Genomic DNA, 27290 nt, shown 5'->3' with positions numbered 1-27290 from the left:
TCTCCACAGGGATTGGATTTAAAAGTGCTCGAATAATCTCAAGTTGATTAATATCCAGGAAAATTAACACTTGATTTGATGATTATTACTACGATTAACTACTAAAATTTAAACAATTAACAACTGATTACAAAAGACAGCTGATGAGCAACGAAGAAATATCAATGAGAGAAATAAGGATAATTGACTAGATAGGTGCAAGATAATTGACTCGGGATTCAATTCTTGAACTAGTTCACTATATAATATTGTTGATTCTCACGAATTCAACAGATAATCAGATTACACTTGAAGTTAATGATCCTCTTCTGGTAAACGCTAATTTTAGTAATTAATCCAATTGAAGCACGATAAACAATTGCAACAATAAAATGATGGTTATGATCTAAAGAGTAACTTCTCACGAATATTTCCCTATTTTCTAGTTCGATCAGAAATTCAAGAGGCTCTTTCGATTACCTATTTGAATCACGAATTTAAACTAGAGCATAAGATGTAAAGCAATTCAACATCAAGCTCCTCTTTTGAGTAAGAAAAGTAAGAAATAACTCCACAATACGAATTAAAACTCCATCAATTAATTCTAACAATTATCAAGAATCGAATTCCTAATCAAGTTATCAAATCACCGTATCTGTCAACACCCTAATAGAAATTACTCCATAGCAATGGAGTAAGGCATCTCAATAAGGTTCAAAAGTAAAGAAAACATCAATACTAATGATACGATACAAACTCTCGTATTGCACCGATTGTTGATTTAAATCTTGATAAATTCTTGTGTCTTCTTGCCTTGGTTGCTTCTCAAATCTTTCGTAGGTAAAAAGTCCTCTAAAATCGTATTTTTGGTGTATTTATACCATGTAGAAACAAGCCCGGATGAAACTACCCTTTCCTAGCCGAAACAAGAGACTACTCTGACAAACTTGTACATGCGCTCCGCGCCCTGCGCCACGCCATGCGGAGTGCTTGTGAGGAAGTTCAGAGAGGTGCGATTTTGTCAGGCAACAACAATTACACAGTTGCGTCGCGCCTCACGGTGGCCCATGCTGCGACTGTGAGGTTTTCTCAGAGTAAATAGTTTTGTTTGACATCCGGGCTTGGTCCTCGACCCCTGAACGTGATCCCGACTTAATTTTTTGGGCTTCTACTCAAACTTCAAAGCTCTAACTTATTCGATTTAGCTCCAGATTACCTTAATAGCTCAGAATCGTTTCCTGCAAGGCATAAACACGTAATAAGTGTAATTCATTATCATTTAAGTTCAAACACACATAAAATATAGTAATTAGAGTGCAATACTACGGCTAAAATACTGGATTCTAGCCTACCATCAGTCGTGCATGGAGCTTGTTTACTGAGCATGCTGACTAGGGTATCAATTAGCCATGCTTCGAGGAGCTTTTTCATAGCGGGTGGCATCCTCTCTCCTGTGGACGTGGAGGCCCCTTTCCCGTTTGGTTTGTTGTGCTGCAGAAAGGTGGGGGTGACCTTTCTCGTCTGGGAGAGGCCGTGGACATTAACTCCTCATCATGGGTGTCATAGTCTTCGTTGATAGCATTCATAAGGTTGAGGGAAACATTATCTGTTGCCCTCATCCTATTTCCTTAGTTACCTCTCATGGAAATTTTGTATACACAGAGAGGAGAGATAAACATTGTGGTTTGTTAGATTAACAACTCATATGAGTTGTAGATCTAATGGAAACTAAAAGATTGGCTGAGAAAATCCCCAAAGACGGCGCGAAACTTTTTGACCCAAAATTTAGATCTATGTTTAAACAATTAGATTTTTCTAATAAAATAGAGTTAATCTTAGCCAATATTAATATCCAAAAGATATATTAACTGATTTTGTAGTGAGAGATCACGGATATTATCGGTGTAACAATAAATGGCGACAATACTACTATATTCAATGATCCAAAAATAAAGGAGGTAACATTAAATAATAATAAATAACAATGAATGACATTTAAGTGAATAAAAGCATGTGAGTCACTCGAAAAGGGTGAGATTTTTTAGTATTCTTTCTGACAATGATAAATGATTAATAAGCCTTTGAATATTCAGATTCTCCTTGGATCGTGGGAGAAAAGTTAGATAAAGATGTGAGGAAAAGGTGTATTTTGTATGTGTATAATAAAGCAAGAATATTCAAAAAATGTCAATGTATTATTTTTTACAGTGAGTGTCCAATCCCCCTCTATACCTACATATCTTTCTATTTATAAGGGCACATGGGCCACAAAAACTATAATAGTACAGATCTGAGGAATATTCACTTGAATATTTTCTTTAAAGTCTTATTTCTAAAACTAGCCGTTACTACTCTGTTAAAGGGAATGCTCGTCCTCGTCCTCTACCTCACCTTCGTCATTTGTTGACATCAAATTGATGACACGTGGCTGCCTTCGAAGGCTCTCTTACTATTGATTGAGCTCGCATATAATCATGACCATTTTTAGCCCATACAGTTGCCACTTTAGAAATTTAAATAAAAGTTACATGGTAAGTTGTGAAATATAGAGCCTGTTTGGATGGCACGTGGCTGCCTTCGAAGGCTCTCTTACTTTTTAACTTTTAGTAGTGTTTGGCAACAAAAAAAAAGGGCTTAAAAAAAGTTAAAATTTGCTTAAAAAAATCAAAACCAACAAGTTGGGTAAACCCAACTTTTTCAAAATTGGCTTAAAAGCCACCTTACTTTGACCAAGTATATTACATTCTTATCCCTTATAGCTTTTCTTAATTCCGAAATTACCCCTCAGTAAAAAACCCCTAAAACACACGATAACCTTTTTTCTCCCTTTTTGTTGCAGACTCTGCGTTCTTCTTCCTCACACTCTGCGTTCTTCTTCTTCTTCTTCTTGTTTTAGACTCTCCCCAACTTCAGCTCTAATTTGAAAGCCTCTTCAGTCCAGTAAGTTTAATCTTCCTGTTGAATTTTATTTCCTACTGTGTTTTCAAAGTTTTGGATTAATTTTAATGGGAACCCCCTTAAAATTCAGGACCCTTTTTCAATTCGACAACTTTAAAGCCAACCTATTTTTCATAAAATTAGCAATTTAACTCTTACTTTCAACACCAAAAAAAGAAGAAGATAAATATAGGATTGGGGGAAGTGGATAGAGGCTCGGGATGGAGTCAACTATTCCGGATGAAGGGTTGGACTGGGAGCTGAAGAGGGGTGTCTTTAGTGAGAAGGTTAATCCAATCCAAAATAAAATAATATAAAAAAGAGGAGAAAAGTGCATTCAACTACCGTAGCCATCTAAAAAGTCATGTCTGTGCAGTGTTCTAACACATGAAACCATCTTTGTATGCATGAATTACATGGTTTCCTTCACTTATCCTCTTTATGTTGTTCTTGAAGAGTTGAAGGCATTTTTCTGAACTTCAAGTTTTGCACACTTGAGCCTACTAATGTCCTATTATTTGATAAATTTATGAGGTAATAGTTTCTGGACTTTATGAATGTCTAACAGGAAAATGCTCAAAGAGTGATGAACTCAGATAATTTGAAATGGCTAACGCTGTAGATATGCATTGCTCACAGATGTGTAAATGCACAGAATACCTTTAATAAGTTTTGGATTAATTTATCTTCTAGCTAAATTAGAAGTTTGTATAGTAATCTGATACTAATATACTGATAATATATGTCACTTAGAGTAGCAAAATAATCTGTATTTCACCAAATGTATTTGTTTCAATTGTTGCCTTCTTTAGCTTCTTGGTTGCTCTGCTTTCTTCAGATTATTTACATTCAATTATGCCGGACAATGCTAAGTGGAACGATGATACACATATAATATTTCTTGAGTTGTGTGAGCAAGAGGTTAGAAAAGGAAATAGACCAAACACTTACTTAAATAAAGATGGGTGGAAAAGTATCGTTGACAAGTTCTGTAAGAAGACGGGAAAAGACTATGATAAAAAAATAAAAAATCATTGGGATTACATGAAAGGCGAATGGACATTTTTTAAGCAGTTGATGAGAGGGGAGATAGGTTTAGGATGGGGTGCCACGAAAAATACAATTATGGCAGATGATGATTGGTGGGAGCGAAAAATTATGATATATCTCTTACATTATTATATGTGTAATTCTTATTTTTTTCATTGTTAATTTTATCGGTTTGATTAAAGTAGTTTTGATTTTCTCTTTTTACAGGAGAATGCAAAATATAAGAAATTTAGGAACAAAGATCTTTCGCTCATATGGTTTCGCTACGATGCACTGTTTGCTGATGTTGTTGCCGCAGGAGTAAGAGCACGTGCAGCAAATCAAGAACAATCATCCGGCATTGGACTTAATCTTTATGAAGAAGGAATAAATATTATTGATGATTGTGACAAAGAACACTTTATTCATCTTAATGATGAAATGAGCGATGAAAGTGATGATCTACAGAATATAAATTCTGTTATGTTTCCAGAGCCATCACTAAAAAGACAAAAATCAACTGATGGTGTTAGCACCAGTAGTCAAGTAAGAAAGAGTAAGAAAAAACAGCTGCAACATTAATAAAAGAGGATATACACTCTCTCATAGAGTTTATGTCTAGCAAAAGCACTGCTACATCTCCTGCAGTTGATGAGACATCCATCGAGAAGTGTATTGGCACGTTGGAACAAATTCCTGATATTCTAGCTGGGAGTAAAATTTACAGTTTTACTATGAATATGTTCCGCAAGAAAAATAACCGACAGATATTTTTGGGGATGCCTACTGATGAAGCTCGCAAGTCTTGGTTGGAGTTTAACTATCAGTTATACCTCAAGAAAAATGGATAATGTATCGTTGTGGTTGAGTATTCTGTGTTCTAATATTGTGATTGTATGTGTAAACGTTATTATGGTTTTATGTGTAAACTTTATATATTGCTTCTTGTTTAGACGTTGTGATTGTATCATTAAACTTCTATTGAATTAAAGCTTCTGTTTGTTGAGCTTCTGTTGTTAAGCTTCGATTAAGCTTACTATTGTTAAGCTTCCCTTTACTTTATGTTTGTAAAGCTTCAGTTAAGGTTATGTTTAGAAAGCTTCTGTTAACTTTATGTGTTCATTTTCAGTAAAATGGAGAGTTCGAACTCTAGTGACATAGTAGATCCTTATCCAAGTTATTCTTCAGACGATGAAGATGAAGAAGAACCGGAGAAAATACAGAGGGAGCAAGATGAGAAGGAATGGACGACTTTATGTCAAATAGCAGGTAAATTGATTTTGATGTATTACGAAAAATACCTATGCAAGGAACCTTGTCGTACATCTAGTCGCTCTGAAAATGTATTTATTCAAGAGATATTAAAAGGAAACGAGACTCGTTGTTACGAAAATTTTCGATTGAGAAAGTAGGTGTTTGTTGATCTATCGGATGACTTAACTGAAAAGTATGGGCTTAAACCCACACGTGGAATGTCTATACACGAGATGTTAGGCATGTTCTTGATGACTTGTGCACATGGAGCTGGAAATCGATTGATACAAGAAATCTTTCAACATTCGGGAGAAACAATTCATAGACACTTTCATATTTTTTTAAAGGCCATTTGTGAGCTTGCAAGAGATATAATTAGACCAAATCAAAATTATAATGATGGTGCAGGAGCTCACAAGCCATGTAACGGTCGATATCTCCCTTTCTTTAGAGTAAGAAATATTTTTACATAATTCATTTTTATTAAACTTATAACTTAACTTTTATAAGTATTACTAACTTAAGTTAAATTTATATTTGTAAATGTGTGTAGGATTGTATTGGAGCACTTGATGGCACACATGTTAAAGCAAGATTACCGCAAGGTCAAGAAATACCATATATTGGACGTAAAGGTTATCCGACTCAAAATATTCTTGCTGTCGTAGACTTTAATATGTGTTTTACATTTGCATGGGCTGGGTGGGAAGGAGCAGCTCACGATAGTCGTATATTTGGTGAGGCCCTTCGTAGACCAGAACTCAACTTTCCACGTCCAATTAGAAATAAGTATTATCTAGTTGATGCAGGATATCCACATATGAAGGGATATATGGCTCCATACAAAGGAGATAATGTGAGATATCACCTAGCATAATTCCGTCGCGGTGCAACAAGGCAATTGCTAGAACCAAGAGGGCGAATTGAAAAATTTAACTATTTGCATTCTTCTTGTAGAAATATTATAGAGCGCACATTTAGGGTTTGGAAAGCAAGATGGTCTATTTTGCGAGACATGCCTTTCTATCACATTGACACTCAAAGAGACATCGTACTTGCTACTATGGCCATTCATAACTATATTAGAAAGAAATGCAATATGGATGATGCATTCCGAGCAGCTGAGAATGAGAGATATGTTCCTTCTGTTGATCCTGATGTTGGTACATCTTTGAGAGCTGATACAATATAAATGTGAAAAATGTGAAAGAGCAAAGTGATCTTGTTTGGATGGATCTTCACGATTTGATTGCTAATGAAATTTGTGAAGCTTGATACTTGTAGTTGTATGAACATGTTTTCCAATACTTGAATTTGTTGTATCAACAGTGTGTGGTTTTTTGGAAAATTAAAACAGTACTTCCTAGTAGGATAAACCTATGAGTAAAAAAATTACATTTCATGGTACTGGGCATAAATAATTCATACTTATATCTTTTGAGTCACATTAGAATTAATAGTGTTCTTGGCTATCATGCAATAATATTTCAGAACTATACTGTACCAAGCAGAGTAATTGAGTCTGAATTCCTTTTTTTTGTATTGCCTTTGATAATTAATCGCCTCCTTACATACAATCATCATGAGCTGAGCTTGTTAACTGCGCATCCATACAATGACTATCAGTATGTAATTTGACATTAACTAATTGAAACTTATTATTTTACATTCCAATTGAGAAATGTTATTTTGTTTCGTTTTCTTAAAATATGCATATAATTAAGTGGTTGAAATAAGAACGGCTGAAATTAAATAATAGTAACTTGACTTATTGAAATTAAAGAGTAGTAGGAACAAATTATTTTTCTTTTCTCTTTTGTACAAACTAAAAATGAGCGTTCAAGAATTATATTTGTAAAAACTATCTTAAGTAATCATTTAAATTAAAATTAAATTAAAATATAAATTATTTTTTATTTGCATTAATTATATGAATCAAATATATTGTAGTAATCAACTCCTTTATAATGTTAACATCTTTAAGAATATTTCTGTCTTTTTAATAGAAAAAAGTTCTTACCAGCACTTGTTTATCAAACACTTCAACAGCTTTTTTTAAGCTTCAGCACTTTTATCCAAATATGTAACTGCTTATTTATAAAACAAATTTCAGCACTTAAAAGCTGCTTTTAAGTACTTGTGCTTAAAAGCTAACTTTTTTCCGGCTAATCCAAACGGGCTCATATATTTGTAACCAAATGAGGTTTGAGCAGCGCCTAGGATAGCATTCTTGTGGTACCTAGCTACAAGGGTAAGATTTGATTATATTTGATTTCTTTTCTTTGATTTCCAGAAATTTATTACTATAGTAATACATATTTACCACTAATTCAATACTCTTTTTTTAATTTTCTTATAAAGTATCTTACTTTAACTTTTATATCTACATCTTATATTATATTACATAATTTAAAAGGTAAAACAATCTCTTAATTGACAAAGATTTAAAAATATCTATAAAATTGTAGGTATAAAAATTGTGATTCAAAGTATACTCTTATACGTAGATCTTAAAGATGTAATTTTTATTTTCAAATCATCAATTTTATTTTCATTCAACTTTTTAGGACAAAGTAATTTTCTTATATCTCTTTAAAAATCAGAGTATGTAGCTAGGTTGATGTATGGTATAACTAATGTCAGCACAAAATCACGCATAAAATGAGTAAAATCTTAAATATATAATGTTTGGTTGGCGATATCAAGTTACATTGAGTGTGACTGAACAATTTAGTAATTTCTTATAAAATAAAAATTAATTCACTATTAATTATAATATGGTAATTACTTCATTATTAATTTCCATATAACACTCTCTCCCAACATTAAAATTCTGCCTAATTAGTATGTGAACAAAACCAACCCAAATACAAAGTATTACAGTACAGTACAGTATGCTTTCCTTTTACTCTTTTTAGTTATGTCCTCCAGACAATGGAGTTAACTGTAAGTCGATAACTACAACACCAACACCACCTTATTGTCCCTTGTCGGAATTCTCATCGGAAATGACGACAGTTGCACCCGCACCCACTTGTGGGCCCAAGCTAGAAGCACTATCCCACATAGATATCAGCAAACTTTCCCAATCCGAGCTCCACGCACTTTCCCTTTGCTCCGACTCAGCTTACGACCTCCGGCGAACAAACGACGTCGTTATTCCTCAGCTTGATCGTTCCCTCTTCAATGAATCCGCCGGAAGTCGCCGTCAAACCTACTCCCGTCTCCGCCACCAGCACCACCGTTCTCGCGTGCCTGGTCTTCACCCTTCCACTTCTAAACCCAAACCCCCTTCTTCTTCTGACCCTGAAAATCACTCAATTATGCATTTCCTTAAATTCTTCATTCACAATCCTAATTCTCACGCTCCACCACCACCTCCGCCACCGCTTCCGCCACCACCTCTTCCTCCTCCGATAACACAGCCGGCTATTTTTGGGGTTCAAGAAAAAACCCTACTTTTAATGAATGATCGTGAGAAAAATAGGAATAGAGGACGTAAAGCTAAGGATAAAATGAAATTGAAAGAGAATGGTGTTGGGGTTGAAGTGGAAATTGTGAATAAAAATGGCGAGGTGGTGGATTTAAAAAAATTGGAGAGTAACGGGGATGAATTGTACAGCGGAGAATTGGAGAAAAGGACAGCTGGATTACAGAGCGAAGAAGAGGTACTTGGGTTTGTAAGGGATTTGGAGGGGGAGTGGTGTAGCAGAAGGAAGAGGAGGAAATATGTTGATGCTAGTGGATTTGGCGATACATTGCCTATTGGTTGGAAGCTCTTGTTAGCCCTGCGAAGACGCGATGGTCGTGTCTGGGTTTACTGCCGTAGATATGTCGGGTTGTTATGTTTTTTCCATTCTTTACTTTTGCTTGTTGATTACATGTTTAAAAGATTTTATGCATTCGTGTTATGTGGCACATTGTTGCTTACTTCGAAATTGCTAGTCAGTATTCTGTTGCATGTTCATTAAACACAACCATGATCTATGTAGAGTTTGTGTTCCAATGTCATCTCATGTGTTTGTTGAAGCATCATGAATTTGTGTGCTTTGTTCTAAAAAATGGTTAGCTCGTTGATGAGTTTGTGCACATTTTATATATGCTTCCTGAAACTGTATGCATTGATTCAATGCATGCTACTGGGATGGGCTCCCACGAAGTTTTCCCTCAAGAACCGTGTATCATAGCTCATGGACTCCCAATCCTAAGCACATTGCAGCCTACATGTAGGAATGATTTGGACAAATCCACTTGTTTGAATTTTCTAGGGTTGGTGAAGTAGGTAAAATGATTCTGTTGTATCTTGAAGATCAGCATTTTCAAGTTAGTGGATGCAAACGTTAGTTGAGAGGGAATTATTACCATATTTAGCATAATTACTTAGATATAAATAATCAGTCAATTGCACAAGGAACTCATTTTAGCTGATAAGCGGAAATCTAGTTTTAACTTGAAATCTCGAATCGACCTTGAATAAGCTCCTGTGCAGCTTGGTGCAAATAAAGGAACCTTTGTCCCCCAGAATTCCTTCTCCAAAATTTTATGAAGAATGAAATATAGGCAAAACTTGCACCAGCTTCCTTAGTCTTTGATTCCTTTTGCTTTCTTTGGGTAAGCCTCTTGGATTCCTTTGCTGAGGGTACTCCTTATGAATAGATCCAGTTGGAGTCGGGGTTTTTAGCTCAGATGATTAGGACACGGGGCTGGAACCACTGCTCGTTATGTATATTCGAATTTACTAATTTGTTAACTGACTTAACAGCACCTTATATTCATGACGATAATTCACTTGATAGGCTGTGCTTGATCAATTTGAAACAGTGTTATGTCCTAAATTTCGACGATATTTACTGCCTCTCTCTTGTTTTGTGTGCTAAGTCCAGTAATTTTTTCTTACTTGGCATTTTCTTTTCTAGCCCTACTGGTCAGCAGTTTATATCATGCAAAGAGGCTTCATCATACTTGCGGTCCCATTTTTTGTCTGGTGAAGCAAACCAGCTTACTCAGCAGGCTGATGACACTGTTTCTAAAAGTGTAAGTAACTTCCGTAGTAACACCAGTTTGGTGTTGTCAACAGACATTCAAGAAAATTCACATTCTCTTCAAGAAGGTGATTTGGCAAAGCATGACATAGTTGCACATTCAGTTGTACCCAGTTCATCTACTCTAGACCTACGCGGCAATGAAATTTCCTTGATGGAGATGGATAATCTCCCTGAGGTTAAAGTTCAAGACATTTTTGAATGTTATAAATGCAACTTGACATTTGAAGAAAAGAATGCATATTTGCAGCATCTGTTCTCATTTCACCAGCGGACTACAAGAAGGTATAGGGTTGGGCCATCGGTAGGTGATGGGGTCATAATTAGAGATGGAAAATATGAATGCCAGTTCTGCCATAAGGTATTTGAAGAAAGGCGTAGTTACAATGGTCATGTTGGAGTCCATGTGAGAAACAATGCAAGAGGTACTGTGGATGTATCTGCTGCTGTTGCAACAGACAAGCGTGTTCAGTCTCCGCATCAAGATGGGTTGCTTTTAGGGACATGTAAAATGGATGCTTTAATTGAAATTGCCCAAAATTCAGTTGTAGAAACTTCTAGTGCTAGAGCTGCGACCAAGGTCAGCAGCATGCCATCTAGTACGACAATGAACTTCGATGGAAGTACGCCTACCAACATTGACCAAGTTGTGAGGCCAAACGTTGATACTGGATTGTCAGATGCCAGGGATGTTAAAGCTGAAACATGTCATGAACAAGGCAGAAATCAGCCTGATAAAACCTGCATGGAAGTAGATAAAGATAAGAGTGGTGAGATTTTGACCAACAACTTCTATCCGAGAGTGATTTCAACCAATGATTCTGAGCAGCCTGAGAGTGATGAAGAAAAGGAGGCTGGAAGTGACAAGCCAATGGTGGGCCTGGGAAACAAGCAGATGGAAGAAAATGATGATCTTCAATCAGGGACCATGGAACTAACTTTTCAGGAAATTGCTAGTCAGAATGCGTTAACCAGCTCTTCAGTGTCTATGTTGCAGTCATTGCATAATGATTCAGAGCACTCTGCCGGTGCTGGCATGAAGAAGGATGGCACTGATAAGGTAGCAGCGGGTAATGAAAACAGCCTGACTAAAGCAAATGATGTTGAATCAGAAACTATGGAACTGACTTTTCAGGAAAATGCTACTCTGAATAGGTTAACAAGCTCCTCAGTGTCTATGGTGCAACTATTTCATAGTGATTCTGAGCACCCTGAGAGTGATGACATGAAGAAGGATGGGAATGACAAGCTAGCAATTGGACTTGGAAACAACCTGACTAAAGCAAATAATGATGTTGAATCCGAGACTATGGAATTCACTCTTCAGCAAAATGCTACTCAAGATGGGTTAGCTAGCTTTTCAGAGCCTACGGTGCAATCATTCCACAACTTTACTGGCATTCTTTCAGGATCAAGTAAGGTAAAGATGCATTTTCTGCATCTATACAGGTTATATATTTATCTCATTGATGATGAGGACGACCTTGTCTTTGTCTTTGTTTTGTAAAAAATGTATCAAGCAACGGTCTACAAAATTTTCCTCCTTTTTCTGGGTTTCTGGCGAATGGTCAACTTTGTTGATTCTTGATGATTGCGGATTGTTCAAAAGTTAAATTGGTTTATCTTGCCTGGGAGTTTTTGTATTAGGGCCTCTTTTGTTCATCTCCAACATAGGTGAGAACGAAGAAGGCTATGACTTGATTATGATGACTATTTCAGGTCAACTTGGCTGAGGCTAACATGTGTTTACTCCTATCTGTCTGGAAACTGAATATATAGACTTAGATAAGAGTGCCCAAAATATGTATTTGCAGGCAGACAACTACTGCATTCAGAAAAGATTTTTATGTTAAGAGACCCCTCTACTCTCAGGATTTATCAAGGCTCTAAATGCATACCTGGTTTGATAAGCACTTCAATATGCCTACAGTCCAGCATCAAGCAGGGAACACCTGGGCATTTCTATGTTGATACTGATCAATGTAGGAGATTGTTTCTACAGCTTATCGATAGCCCAACCTACCTGATGCGCCCATGATGAACGTTTTTATCCGTCAGTTTATAATCATTAGGAATCTTAAAGATGCTATGACTCTTTATCCCACTCATTGTAGCATCTACTTGAGTGGTGAACCTGTTTCTATCCTCTTGTTTCGCTTACATTAATCTAACCGGGTTTTTTTTAGCTCCATCTATCCTGACTTTTGGAAAGGCTTTAATTCTTTGAGACCTATCGCTATTAATGGCAATGACAAATGTGCAGATTTCTGTTGTGTTGGATTTTATGCATTGAGGTTTTGGAATATAAGTTAATTCACAATCATTCTGTTGATAGATACTATCTCCTATTAACTCTTGTTCAAATAATTCCCTAATTTCACGGGTTCGTAATCTATTTACTATAACCTCTGTAGGACAATGGTGAATTTTCTGCTATTGGTCAGAATCTGGATAATGAAACAGGGTTTGACGAGCTTAGGCTGGATGAGATAGAACACTTCAAATATAGCTTTGATATTGGTCATGCATCTTCATCTTTACCCTCTGTTTCTATTGGGTTGGGTAATGATGCAAGGATGGAAGAGGTTTTTGCGTCAGTTGGATTTGATTCTGGAGGAATCATCTTAAACATGGAAGAACCGGATCAGCTCTCAACAGTATGTGTGTGGTGCAGAGCAGAGTTCCAGCTTGAAGCTTATGATACAGAAGCTCATTCGGATTCAATTGGATTTATGTGTCCAGACTGCAAGGCTAAAATATCCGGACATCTGGAGGGTGGTCTTTCCATGAGTCCTCACAATTTCTAATTTTCCACTGAGCTGTCTCGTGCTGCTGTTGCTCAATGTCCTGATACATGTGGTAATTCCTTGACTTGCTGAAGTTATAGCTGCTATAATGAGTAACAAACAGAATCTTTTTGCCACTTCTTTCCTTCTTCATGTCTCAACTATGAAAAATTGGCTGGTGATTCTTGCTAAAATACAACTCCATTATAGTTTATTCTTTGGCGAGCTTATCAGCATTTATCATCTTAAATTGCAGAAGTTGCAGGTCTCCTTTCCGTCTAAAGATGGTTGTTACAAAGCATGCATATGCTCTTTCTTGGAGATGGAGTTTTTGCTGGTATCCTCGGTTTGCTGTAAATTCATCTATGGAATACTGTAGTTTGGTAATATTCCTCATTCCGGTATGTAAATTACAGAAGACAGTAGATGTGTCTCTATGCATTAAGTGAATAGTGTCTGTTCTGATTATGTAGATGTATATATCTGTTTGTGTATGTCACGGATTAGCTCTATGAGCCCCTTTAGAATCTAGTTGTATCTGAGAGGGTTATACCCCTTCGACTTTCTACTTGTTTTCTCAGTCTGTTTACCTTTTAATCTTGTGTTGCGAGCTTCTGTCAAGCTTTTAAGATGCATATTAATTTAGATTGTGGACAGGTTCAATCAGTGGCGAAGCCAGAAATTTCCTCAAGGGTGTTCAAATTTGAAAGGAGTAAACAAAAATTCCAGACAAAGGGTGTTCAATATATGTTATGTACCTCTAAAACCTGATATTTTACCTATATACGCAGTGTAATTTTGCGACAAAGGATGGTCCCAAAGTGTAGCTTCGCCCTAGGTTTCAATAACAACGATGTATATCAGATGCAAATTGCATATTTTCTCCTCAAGGAAGCATAAGACGTGACGGTCTTTGCACCTTCCTTTGTTAATCATGTCTGAAGCACCTATTCTGCCAGCTTGAATACTGTTGCTGTAACATGCTTTCTGGTTAAGTAATGAGTCAATGCCATTAAATATAGCCTTTTGTTGTGGGTTATCCATGACCGATGGTTTAGATTCCTGCTTTCTATTTACTGGACTTGTGAAGATAAGCATCTTGTTCCTTATCCTTCATTTCAAAATGGGAAAAGGAACATTAAAACGTGAATGGCTAGGAGTGGCAAAACGGGCGGTTCAGGTCTAAAACAGGTAATGAAAAAATAGATAAATTATCCGATCCGACCTATATTTAATACGGATAAAAAACGGGTTAACCGGCGGATAATATGGGTAACCATATTAGCGGATAATATGGGTAATCATATTATCCATGACTTTCTGAATATGATCACTTTTGGGAGAATTCCTAGTCTCCCAAACTTGAGAAACCCCTAATTTGAGACTTTACAAATATAACAAATAAATTCATTAGTTATCCATTTTCTAAATGGATAATATATTTCTTATTCATATTTGACCCGTTTTTAAAAAGTTCATTATCCAATCCATTTTTAAGTGAATAATATGTCAAAATAGCACGGTATAGCCAGTTTTCGGACCGGTCATTCAAAAATAGCCAGCGTTTACCAAGTCAATGAAAAATAGCCACTATTTTGCTGCAACAGAGACCGGCCCAGCATAATATACTGGAGTTCGGTGCACCTGTGTATGAACTCCAGCATATTATGCTGCACCGGTATACTTTGCTGGCTCCAGTATAATATACTGGAGACTGGAGCACCGGCGCTCCAAACTCCAGTATATTATGCTGGACAGATATACTTGCTGGAACTCCAGTATATTATGCCGGAGTTCTAGTGCACTTATGCTGGAACTCCAGTATAATATGCTGGAGTTCAAGTATACTTATGCTGGAACTCCAGCATAATATACTGGCGTATTTTTCGGGTTTTGAACTGTGTTTTCGCTCAGATTTATCTTTATATGAAAAGTGGCTAAATTTCGATTACTTTTGAAACTGGGCTATTTTTGAACGACCAATTATAAATCGGGCTATTTTTGAACTTCATTATTGGGTGGTTAATTGTTTTCTTTTAACCATTTTGCCACCACTAGTGGTGGCTATAGAAAGATCCGCACTCTTCTCATTACACTAAATTCAAGAGACTTTTAGATTGGTTATTTTTGTTTGTTAATTATGTGAAAGTTCGAAATTTAATTTTGCGGAATTATTATTGATATGCTGTGAGAGTTGGTTTTCGTTAAAATTAGACATTTTTTTTTTTTTTGGAACAACAAATCGAAGCGTTTACAAAACTAGATTTTGGTTCTTATAGCTCATTTGCTCTTGCTGGCCATTAAGTTATAACCAGCATGCAACACTTGGTACGATTTCTTCCACCCTTCATTTTACACGTTAAATTGCTAACCTTTCCAATCATATATATATATATATATATATATATATCCATTGGGTGGATTTGTACAACAGTTTATTTATGTATAAGCATATTTAGAATCCCAAAAGAGAGCGAATTTGATATTCATCTTATACTATATGTAACGGAATAAAGTAGTACCTTTTTCATTTTATCAGGAGCAATTATAGAATGGAACTTATTCCCCCGGCCTTTATGGAATAGGGAACGTAGTCTCTGTTTTAAAAGGCAGAATTGGGACTCGTCCCGGGGTGGAGCACTCGTAAAACGCCCCTGGGCTTATGTGTGGGGCTTAGTTCCGTGAGACTTACGCCTCGACTATTGGGGCTTACGCCCCGGACACGCCCAACGCCCAGCGTACTGGGCTCGCCTAATAGAACTTTATGCAATTGTATGTAACTAACCTTGTAAATCCTCAAATTTTCTTAATAAATCGTTGACTATTCAAATTTACTTTTTTTCTAATTTTAAATCATTAAGTTGAGAGTATTTTATGTCATAATTAAAATAAAAATTATTGCACGTTATCCACTAAGACTACTATGATAGTTAATGTTAAATAAATCTTTCATTTAAAAAGTATTTATTTATTAACTTTTGTTATGTCTTTACTATATACTAGTCCATAACTTTTTTTATAATTATTTTTCTAAATATTTTTTTTCATGTTTATGATATACAATACTTATTAATTTAATAGCTCAATTAGTAACTATTTACAAATAATTAGTTATCATGGTATTGTATGGTGAATTATGTGTCACTTTATAAACTTGTTGAAACTTAAAAATGAACGATGCTTGAGAATCACAATTAAATTGTGAATTATGTTTTTATATAAATTCTATTTCAAATCCAAAGCATATTAAATAAAAGGAGTATTTTAAGAAAAATATCAAATTATAATATCGCAATTCTTTCAAGATTCATTACTCCTTAAGAGATACATATAAGATTTCGTATCGAATACATTACTTTTGATGTTTGAGCTGTAACGACGTTGCAGCTAATTTGCATATTATGATATATGTCATACTTTTCGTATTATTCATAGTTGAATTATAATTTATAAATATTTTTCAATAGATTATTTGTATAATTTTGTGATTTTAACGTTATTTTTGTAATTATCTTTTATTTTATACTATCTTAAAATTCTTGAAATTAGTAAAATTTAAAGATCCGTGAGACTTACGCCCCATGTCTCAGGGCTTACGCCTCGCCTCGTCAGAGGTAAAACGCCTCGCCTCACGCCCCCGCCTTTTAAAACATTGAACGTAGTAAGATAGATAGACGTCCAATTTGACAGCAACTAGTTGTACGACAGGTGCTTCGCGTCCAATTTGACAGCAACTAGTTGTACGACTGGTGCTGCGACAACCTTTACCAAGTTGTCGACCACCAGGTCCGCTAGCCTGCAATATTCACCCTGGCCCACATGCACAAATCCTCACTAGCTTGCGCGTTGTAGACACTGAAATTTTAACAGATCAAGATAAGTCGTAATTTTTAAGAAAATTCTTGAAATATTAGGAGTCTATTAGGGTTACTTGGTGGTTACTTAACCAAAACCCTAATTTATGCCTATAAATAAGGCTACATGTGTCCTTCAAAGACATCTCGAAATTCCATTAAAAAATCATGGCATGGAACCTGCAATGTTTATCAATAAAATCATTTATTCTTTATAGTTGTTTGTGATTGCAGTTTTATTTTTCTCTGCATAAATTTGTTGCAAACAGGCGTAACTTGACATCAAACTTACATCAATTCCTTTGTACTTCAATCCAATTAACTGATTGATCTAGAAGAAAAATGAAGTCACAGATTTTGGGGGGTTTACTGATCAAGACAAGGTTCCGAATATGCTATTGTGTTCAGCCACTATATATACGAATTTTCACTTTCCAAAAAGAGCGATGGAAAAGGCAAAGCCAGTTCCATCTTCTGCTTCTGTAGCGGCATCTTCTTCTAAATCAGCACATTGCCAATTGAGTATCAACGATATGGAAATGAAGGGACAATCTTAACTGTGAATCAACCAAAAAACAATTAGAAATGTCTTACTTTTGGTGAAGTGGAACAGTTCATGTTCACATTTTGATAAAAAAACACATGAATATTTTCCTGCTTATATATAATTATCATAATTAGATTGATGAATTCACATACTTTCAAGAACTATAGTCGAATTGAAGTGACTCTGTCCTAGTGCTAATTACTTACTGTCTGCTAACTTTAGTTACTGAGCAGAACTAGTTTTTTATTGTACAAATGATGTCTATGGCATGTCAAAAATGTCGACTGCCACTAATACTGCCACCACATAGTCAACGACTTCGTTGTCAGTGTAGCAATTTGATTCATCTAGGCAATAGTGATAGGTCACTGCAGGTCCAAGAACGCGGTAGGATCAGTTCTAGAGTTAGAAGATTTCGGGATAAATTTAGGAGAAATAGATCAAGAACTAACAGTCTATCCCCTTCTCCGAGTGTTAGTCCTCGTTTATCACTCATTTTCACAAAGCCGCCACCAAGTGGGAAGCGCGCATTCCTTTGTGGAGTGACTTACAAGAAGGAGAAGTTCAGGCTCAGAGGAACATTGCATGATGTAAACAGCATGAGGGACTTGCTGGTCCAAAAATTTAACTTTTCAGATGAATCTATTCTCATTCTAGCAGGTATTCCAGTTTCTCTATTTACTATGAATATACGATGATGAGTAAGAACGGAAGCCTTAAAGTTGTTGCCATGTGACCAGGAGGTCACGGATTCGAGCTGTACTCTTGCAGAAATGCAGGGTAAGGCTGCGTACAATAGACCCTTGTGGTCCGGCCCTTCCCGGTACGCATAGCGGAAGCTTAGTGCACCGGGCTGCCTACGATGATGAGTAAGAAACATTTTTATATCTTACTTTTGAATGGAAATAACTTGCAGAAGAAGAGGCATATAAACCTCCAACCAGGAGAAACATATTAGAGGCATTCAAGTGGCTGATGGCAGACCTTAAATCAGGTGACTCGTTGGTGTTCTACTTCTCAGGACATGGCTTACGACAACCTGATTTTAATGACGATGAAACAGATGGTTTTGATGAAACAATATGTCCTCTTGACTTTAGGACTAAAGGCATGATCATTGATAATGCCATCAATGATATTCTTGTTAAGCCACTCATTTCTGGTGTCACACTTCATGCTATCATTGACTCTTGTCATAGTGGAACTGTTCTCGACTTACCTTGGGTCTACAAAGAGTATGTTCTTACCTTCCCAAAGCTAGCTGCTTTATTTCTCAAGTAACTAAATCTATTTATTATCTGTAGTTATCGATTAGGAGACCTAATAATGTAAGAACTATCACTATATAAAAGTTAAAACTCATATATGTGTTGCCTGAACCTCTAGCCCATAAGTCCATAAGTGGGGATTGGGGAAGGTAGTCTGTATGCATATCTTACCCTACCTTGTGAAGGTAAAGAGGCTATTTCCGATAGACCCTCAGCTCAAGGAATATAAGACACCTTCTGTATCCATTTTAATACGCTAATAATGTTACTGTGTGATATGTTAGTAAAATTACTTTTCACAATGCAAAGAAATTATCAACAACTCCATATTGAGAAAAATCTAATCCTGGCAGCTTTTTCACCAGGAAATAGTCTGTCCAGTCAATGGCTTTAGATTTGTATGTCTGTGTATTAAAATCACATAAGCATACATTTTCCCATTTTTCTAGCTATGATTTGTTCCACTGTTTCTTTTCTCTTTCTTGAGCTGAGGGTCCATTGGAAACAACCTCTATACCTTCTCAGGGTAGGGGTGAGGTATGTGTACACACTACCCTCCCCAGACTCCAATTGTGGGATTCAACTGGGTTGTTGTTGTTGTTGTTGTTGTTTCTAGCTATGATTTGTTATGCGCTTTGCTACCATTTTCTTGGGAAATAAATGGTATGCATTTCAGCATTATTCTGATAATCAGTAGCATGTTATTCAGAGGCACTGTTTATATCAGTTATTTGACTCTTAACAGGAATGGATGGGCTGATAACAGACCCCCATCAGGCGCTAATAAGAGCACTAGTGGTGGAAGGGCCATCAGTTTCAGTGCTTGCAAGGATAATCAATTAGCTGCAGATACCTCTGTAATATTTGTTTCCACCCCTTTAATTGGTTCTGTATATGATTGATCTATATACCCTATCCTCAACTACCATAATATGAATATTCCGGCCCCAGATTCTACACATTGTTGTTCTTAGCCAGTCGATATATCTGTAAAAATCCTTTCCTTTCATGTATGCAGGCTTTCTCTGCTGAAAAAACTATGACTGGTGCCATGACTTGCACATTTATTAGAGCTCTCAGGGAAAATCCAGATATAACATACCGAGGATTACTTGATTATATGCGCACGGCCATCGAAAAGGTCAACAATGCTAGATGTCCGCTGCTGAAGGTATTCCAACGCAAGATAGACCAGGTATCTCATCTCCTTGTCCGAGATGTTCCATCTCAATGTTATCCTGCATCAATAAGCATTAATTATTTGTAAGGTTTACAGAATATTTTGCTTATATCTATTTCTCTGATATGATATTGTATTGTCACATTTAAACCTTGCAGGAGCCAGTGTTATCATCTTCTGACAAATTTGACACTAATACAAAGTTCAAGCTCTAACTCTGCAGCAGAAGATGAATGTGAAACTATATGTTTTCAGTTCCATGATAAAAGGAGGCTGCTGCTTGTTTCATTCTTCTCTCTTATGTTGCTTCCATTTTATTTGTTTACCCTTCCTATATTTTTTAGAAAAGCCAATCCAACGCCTTGTATCAAAACTCTCTTTGGCATTTTTTTATGCTGACTATATCCAAATATTATTTGTGACTGTATCTCTGAGATAATAAATGACAGTTCTCAAACAAAGAATCGTGTTTTGATGGCACCCTTTCCAATTTATATCATGAGCTTTTTTCTATCAGTATATGAAATTTTCTAAGCTTTTGCCTATCAGTATATCCTGGGTTTATGCAAAGTTCGGAGAAGAATCGCATCCCAAGGGGTTTAATGTAGGAAGTCTATCCTACCGTAAGGGTGTTGGAAAAATTGGATGATGGAGAATAAGATTTAGCTTGAGGCGTGTCAAAGACATTGTCCTTAAGGATATTTCGCCCACACCGTGATAAATATTATTAGGCGTATCCCCCAGGATTCAACAAGCTCTTCTAGTATAACTAGGAGCAGAAACAACAAAGATTAATGAGAAGAAAACCCAGCTCAAAAAAAAAGGGAAGAAAAGTTTTTTAACTTTTTTCTTCACACTCAAAATGGACACAAGGAATTATATATATGTAGTTCAAAAAATGGACATCAGATTGTTACCATAGTAAAGGCCAAAAACGTTATTTAGCTTATACCTTGCTGTTTTCAGTCACAAGTTGAAGACAACTGAAGTTGGAAACCACCAAAGGATGTGGTGCAGTGGATGAGGCTGCTCCGCTTTTAACCAGGTAAGCCATTATATATTTCTCAATGTAGAAGAGGATTCGAGAGAAATAATAATCCTGCAAAGTCAAAAATAATTTTGACTAAGCGGATGATATAATTGTTGTGATCATTTCTCAAGCGAATCTTATGGCTAATACAACAGACTGGATGTTAGACTCTTGTGCTACTAAGCAGATTTGTGCTAATAAAGTTAATTTTGTGTCCTACACTCAAGTTGAAGAACAAGAAGAATGATTTATTTATTTTGGTGATTCAAGAATTACTCAAGTTCTTAGAATGAAAATTTTCTTTTTAAACTCACTTCTGAAAATATTGGTATTAATTGGGTGATCCACAACTCTAATATTCAGGCAAATTTTGTTCCTGTAGAATTGTTAGAAAAAAGTTGGAGTGAAATTTTTTGTTGAAAATGATGAGATTGCATCAAATAAAAATATTTTTTTTATGGACTGTGAGTATTGTAATCATGATTTGTTAATGTTTCCTACTAATTTTAAAATAAATATAAAACATGTTAGTACTTGTACTTATTTAAAATAAGTGTTTATGATAACATAATATTGGTAGCTATACATAATTGTTTGAGTGAAACTATATGCTGTTATTTATAAGATGAAATGTCTTGTATATGAGAAGTTGATAATATTTCTTATAAGTTATGAAAATATTACCCCCTACCTTAACAGTTTTGAAAATGTGGGGGTCACGGTATTTTACTTTGGGTTTCTTAAATATTTGGGTAAAATTTTTTTGTTGAATTATGACCCATTTCCTATTTAAGATATTTCTGTAGAAGTTAAAGTTGCTTCTATGTTTAAAATATTTTACTTTGGTATTTGAATATGAAAGATACCAAAAGAAAATAATTTCTAATATGTGTTGAATATTTCAAAAGACACTTGTATGGAAGTCAAGTTTCTTTTCATTTGAGATGATTTTATGCGTTACTTGAGAAGTACTATGAGTTAGAATTTTTTATGTGAATTTTCACTGTATTAGAAGGATACAGTGATGATATTGAATCTCTAATTCACATGAGTAAAAACTCGCTAGTTGTCACACCTCCTTTTTCACTACTACACCCCCGGGAGAGTATAATAAAGGGAGTTATTTCCAACTTGAAGTGACAATCGGAACGAGATTTATTATTAATATTCAGAGTCGCCACTTGGGAGATTAATGGTGTCCCAAGTCACCGGTTAAATCCCGATATGAGGAAATTATGACTCTGTTACCAGTCCGCGAACCAGAACTCCAAGTAAGGAATTCTGTTAACCCGGGAGAAGGTGTTAGGCATTCCCGGGTTCCGTGGTTCTAACACGGTCGCTCAACTGTCATATTTGGCTAGATATCTGATTTTAAAACATATTCTAACCTATGTGCCTTTTATTTTAAACCGCTTTTATTCTATGTCTTTTAACAAGAATTGCAACGTCGTGAAAATGCGTCTCGAACCACGTCGCACCAGTGCACCCGTGATTGTTAACACATTTCGACTTCGTTGAGATTTGGATTGGAGTCACATAAATGTGCACCCGAGTTTAGGGAGGTAACTTTATTAAAATACGTGCTTAAAGGGGCTAACGCGTTATTGCCTTTGGGGAGGGCCGTGAAATTCGCTAAGCGGCCTATCCCGAAATCTAAGTTTTTATAAACCGTTATCGAAGCCTCCGCGATTTGGCGAGGCCCGTGTAATTTTATTCATTGAAGGGAAATCCTAAAGCAACTATATTTTTTATTTGTCTCTAACAGCACAAGAAAAGTCCTAAAGTTTGTTATTGATCTGAAATANAGTTGTCTCTAAAAGAAGAACCCTAATTAATTAGTAGATGTGAATGGTCCAAAATTCCATAGTTCAATCTCCAACAATTGGTCCTAGCAACTGAACAAATTAGCAGTCCAGGTTTCATTTTAAAGGCCTGGGCCGCTTAGGCCATTGACACACCCAGAAGCCCAGCGTCACTTTAATTTGAGGCGGGCCGACATTTTTAGGCCAAATACCAAATTGAAGCCCGCAAACTTCAGTTAATCTATCTTGAACAAATTCAAATATGCGTTGAAATCTGGTATAAACAGCAATGACTATTTCGAACAATGTTTGCAGCCTATCTTATCATGTTAACTTGTTCCTTTTAAATGCACACGGCAATGTCAATCAAACGTGAATAGACTAAAACCAAAGAATCAATTGGACTTCATGCTTATAGGATTATATACGCCAGTCTTAAACTTCAATTAATAGACAGTGATTCAGCCTGGATTTATGAGTAATGTGCTTTTAAAATCAACTAACCTACAGATAACAACGATTATCCAACCAGCATTTCCAGGAAACCAATCCTAATTCGCGTTATTTTTACCCTTATGAAGTAGCTACCCGATATTATTATACTAAACGCAAACATACTACTAACAGTTCCAACGAGCACGCGCAAGCCAGTAGCTCACCCATCCAATATATGTCCACTACAGCCCAGTTTCAGTCCAATTATACAATGTCAATACAAATCAAAAGAAGACCTAGACAAATACAAATCATCTATCATCTATTTCATTATGGCAGCTTGGACACATGGATTTCAGGAAGCCAATGTATGATGTATTTCATTTCAGCATTTCAACGTCAAAGCTACACCAATACATGGTTCAGATGCGTACCTGGAAGTGTAAAGTAATAGAGAAAAGAGGAATGTCAGCAGCAGAAATGAGAGGCAGCAGCAATGCAGAATCAAACTCAAAGCCCAGGAGTGTTTTGAAAATCAAACGGGGTAGACCAAATAATCCCAGTAATACCGAAATACTTTAGACACCCAATTAGATATCTCAAATCCACTTGAATTGACCCATAACAGTCTCAACGAACCAGAAATTATCCAAAGTCAAACAATCCAACTTGAAAATTGCTCTAGAATCAAATTAATGGACCTCTGAAACTCGAAACTAGAAGAATAGATCTCAACAATCAGAATTCAAACTAGCTCGAATTATCTGGAGGAATAGTAATGTATTTTTGGATTTTTCATCGATTATCTACTGTTTTTGGATTTTGCAAGCTTAAATTTTAAAAATCAGGCCTGAAATTCAAGAGGGAGCTTTTGGGGGAACTTTTGGAGGCTCCAAACTTGTGAATCAAGGCAAATGAATACCTATTTATAGGTGAACTTAGGGTCCAATTTCAAATTTTCCTTTTACCCCTTAGTCCCTATTCTAATTCTATTTTCTACCCTTTATTTTCTGACTTGTCACACAAGTAACTACACCTATTCTATTGAAATCTGTACTATAGTCCATCCTAGAAGGTTCTATACCCATTACAATTCCTATTCTACCCTTACTTTACTTCAATAATTACCAAACTTAATGAAAGTACCCTTTTCCATGCCTAAACTACCCTTTGAATCCCCTGAAATTACTGACCAAGCAGACCTGAACCTCCAACCCTGATAATTGGTCAATAATTGACCATGGTTAGCAAAAATCTAGATTATTCACATTGACTCCACTCATTACCTAGGCTGGTCAGTGAACTAAGGATTAATGATAAATGAACTAGGTTAAAATCAAATTAAAAGTAACATCTATTGATCAAATAATTGAAATCAAGCATATGAATCAAAATTGAGTCAAGATTAATCCTAAAAACGAATAGAAGGCTAAACAAGGATGAAGCCTAACTAAACTAATCAGTAACGACTAGCCCGATACTAGTAGAGACAAACATTGATTCACACAAGATCACGAGAACAGAATCAATCCACATACAAGATTAAACTACAGAAAATCAAAAGCATGAGCAGAGAATCAACCATAAACGGAAAAAATTGAATAAAGAAGAAAGAACTTACTGACTCGGACTTTACTAAACACAATACATCAACTGAGCCAAGTCGAACCTTCAAAACCCCAGAAGAGGTTCAAACCTCTCCAACCCTAGATTTGAAATTGTATCAGTGCCTGTTGGATTTGGGGACAACGGTTTAGGGATTTGGGTAGAGGAGGGTGAAGGGAGTGTATGGTATTAATCTGGGACTGTTTGGAGAAATTAGGGTTTCGGGGCGGAACTTTGAATCGGAATTCGAGGAATTCGAGTGATATTTGAGGGAAAATAGACATGGATGTGGAAAGGAGAGGAGGAGAGGAGCATGAGGTGTGATTTTGGACCGGTTTGGGGTGACCGCCGCCGGACACGGCGGAGACGGTGACGGTAATTTTGAAGATTCGAGGAGTTGGGAAGGGCATTGAGGAAGACTGATCCCAGATTGGGAATGAGGAGATGGAGGAGGCGCTGTGGTGTGTTTTTGGAGGCGTTTGGTGACCGGCCGCCGCCGCAGGCGATTTCCGGCGGGCGGAGGGCGGTGGTGGATGGTGGGTATAAAGGCGGCTGGTCTTTTAGACGAATAGGGGGGGGGTCTGGGGGGGCATGAGTTCGGACAGTTATATACATATAACTCCTCAGTTCGTGGCCGTTGGATTGAGATACATCGACGGACCAGATTAAAGAGAAAGGGAACGACGTCGTTTTGGGTGGGGTGTGTGACTGGACCGGGTTGGGACATGGGTTGGGCTGGCCTGGGGCGTGTTTGGGTTGGGCAGAACTTAATTAAATGGCCCAGAACCATTTTTGAGTGGGGTGCTGGAAAAAAAAACCATTTTTTTGCTATTTTCTTTAATTTTCTAAAGTAACTTTACTACTAAATAATCCTAAAATGTGAAATTAAATCCTAAATGCAAATGCCAGGTATTTTTGTGTTTTTACTAATTAAAATGCGCAGATAACATGCAGTCAATTAACCTAAAATGTCACCCAAAATCCACAAAATTGTAACATAATGAAAGAAATCATTTTGTTTGAATTTCTAGGAGTAATTCATGTAGGGCAAAAATCACGTGCTTACAGCTGCCCCTCTTTGCTCGGGAACACGACGAGTTTCCGTGCAAAGATAAGTGAGCGGAAACGAGCAATTTTTGCCCATTCGAATACTCCGTGTGAAGCATTTTGAAAACCGTCTGACCGAACCCTGCTTCAAAGGTTGCCTACATATCCTTGGCTGTAAAGAATCAGGTCAGTGTAGTTCTGGAGGGTTTGGCAGCTGGGACTACCAGGAGCTGTGAATTCGGGCTTGAACTTGAGACCCGAATTTATAAATGCAAATTAATTAGCCCCTTTTAGAGACAAATTCAATAGAAAATCATAGTATGCTTTAAGATGGCCTTTAAATAAAAATGAGACGAGCCTCGCCAAACAAAAATGCACAAATTGCGGGGCCCTCATTAAATACTCTATTAAAATATTTAGAGATTCGGGACATGCCATTTAGCGAATTTTCATGGCTTCCCGCAAAGTTAATAAGACACTAGCCACTTTAGGCGCGTTTTTAATAATATTACTTTCCTAAACTCGGGTGCACATTTATGTGACCCAAATGCAAATCCCAAAACGTTGAATAAGAGGTGTTGAGGATCCGGGTGCATTTCATGTGACGTGATCCAAAATCACGCTCTTAAACGGCGTTCACTTTCGTAAAAAATAACTAAAAGCGGTAAATAATCTTAAAATTGCACTATAGGTTGGACCATGCAAAAAATCAGATTTTAGCCATTTATAATAATTTAAGCAACCGTGCTAGAACCACGGGATCCGGGGGTGCCTAACACCTTCCCTCGGGTCAATAGAATTCCTTATTCAGAATTTCTGGTTCGCAGACTCCAATTGGGAAGTCGAAATTTTCCTCGATTTGGGATTCAAATTAAACCGGTGACTTGGGACACCAAAAGCCAATCCTATCCCAAGTGGCGACTCTAAAAAACAAATAAATAATCCCATTTCGAATAATGTCACTTTAAATGGAAAAACTCCCTTATACATTATCCTTCGGGGTAGGTGTGTAAAAAAGGAGGTGTGACAGTTCATATGGCCTGAGGCCATCCTTGCTTCTGCTTACTGCTTACCCAGCATGACAAATACTGCCTATTTAAATCTGTGATTAGCATGTTTCCTATGCTTGCTTTGTTTGCTAGCTTGTTTAACATATCTACATATGTAACTAAACTTGTTTGACTAACTACTGTTTACCTATCATGAACCCTACTTTTGTGTAATTAGCATGCCTTCACTTGTTATTACTTGCCTAACATAAGTCCTTGCCTGTTCTGCCTCACTCCTGCTAAGTCATCTAATCTCCTTAGAGTAACTCTAGTTGTGTTTATCTGTCCTCAACTTGTTTCTGCTGCATGACCTGCATTCTATCTAACCTACTAGTTCTATAAAACCCCTCAAAAAACTCTATGTATCATGTTGTTTGTGTGCTCAATAAAGGTGTACTCTCTATGTTCCCGACCCCTCTTCCCCTTGTGTGAAAGCTGTTCCTAAA

The 27290-nt window shown here is 36.6% G+C and overlaps 2 protein-coding genes across 3 annotated transcripts; both read left to right on the top strand.

Moving 5' to 3' along the window:
* The first annotated feature begins 8056 nt into the window (after nt 1–8056).
* On the top strand, nt 8057–13642 carry LOC109238294. Of its 2 annotated transcripts, XM_019404725.1 has the most exons (4): nt 8058–9037; nt 10116–11661; nt 12656–13100; nt 13284–13642. In XM_019404725.1, the coding sequence occupies exons 1-3, from the start codon at nt 8208–8210 to the stop codon at nt 13046–13048; spliced, it is 2769 nt and encodes a 922-aa protein (XP_019260270.1). In that variant the 5' UTR covers nt 8058–8207; the 3' UTR covers nt 13049–13100; nt 13284–13642. The 2 variants fall into 2 exon arrangements, with proteins under 2 accessions (XP_019260271.1, XP_019260270.1); XM_019404726.1 differs by lacking the exon at nt 13284–13642 and having other exon boundaries at nt 8057–9037; nt 10116–11656; nt 12656–12748.
* Nucleotides 13643–17162: 3520 nt separating this feature from the next.
* On the top strand, nt 17163–20353 carry LOC109238293 (metacaspase-1-like). Its single transcript, XM_019404724.1, has 5 exons — nt 17163–18088; nt 18345–18663; nt 19442–19553; nt 19715–19891; nt 20035–20353. Exons 1-5 carry the CDS (start codon nt 17683–17685, stop codon nt 20089–20091), a joined length of 1071 nt encoding a protein of 356 aa, XP_019260269.1. The 5' UTR covers nt 17163–17682; the 3' UTR covers nt 20092–20353.
* The last annotated feature ends 6937 nt before the right edge of the window (nt 20354–27290 follow it).

Source organism: Nicotiana attenuata, unplaced genomic scaffold (assembly GCF_001879085.1).
Source record: "Nicotiana attenuata strain UT unplaced genomic scaffold, NIATTr2, whole genome shotgun sequence".
Classification (NCBI taxonomy): Eukaryota; Viridiplantae; Streptophyta; class Magnoliopsida; order Solanales; family Solanaceae; genus Nicotiana; species Nicotiana attenuata.
This window is presented reverse-complemented; position numbering and strand designations above follow the sequence as displayed.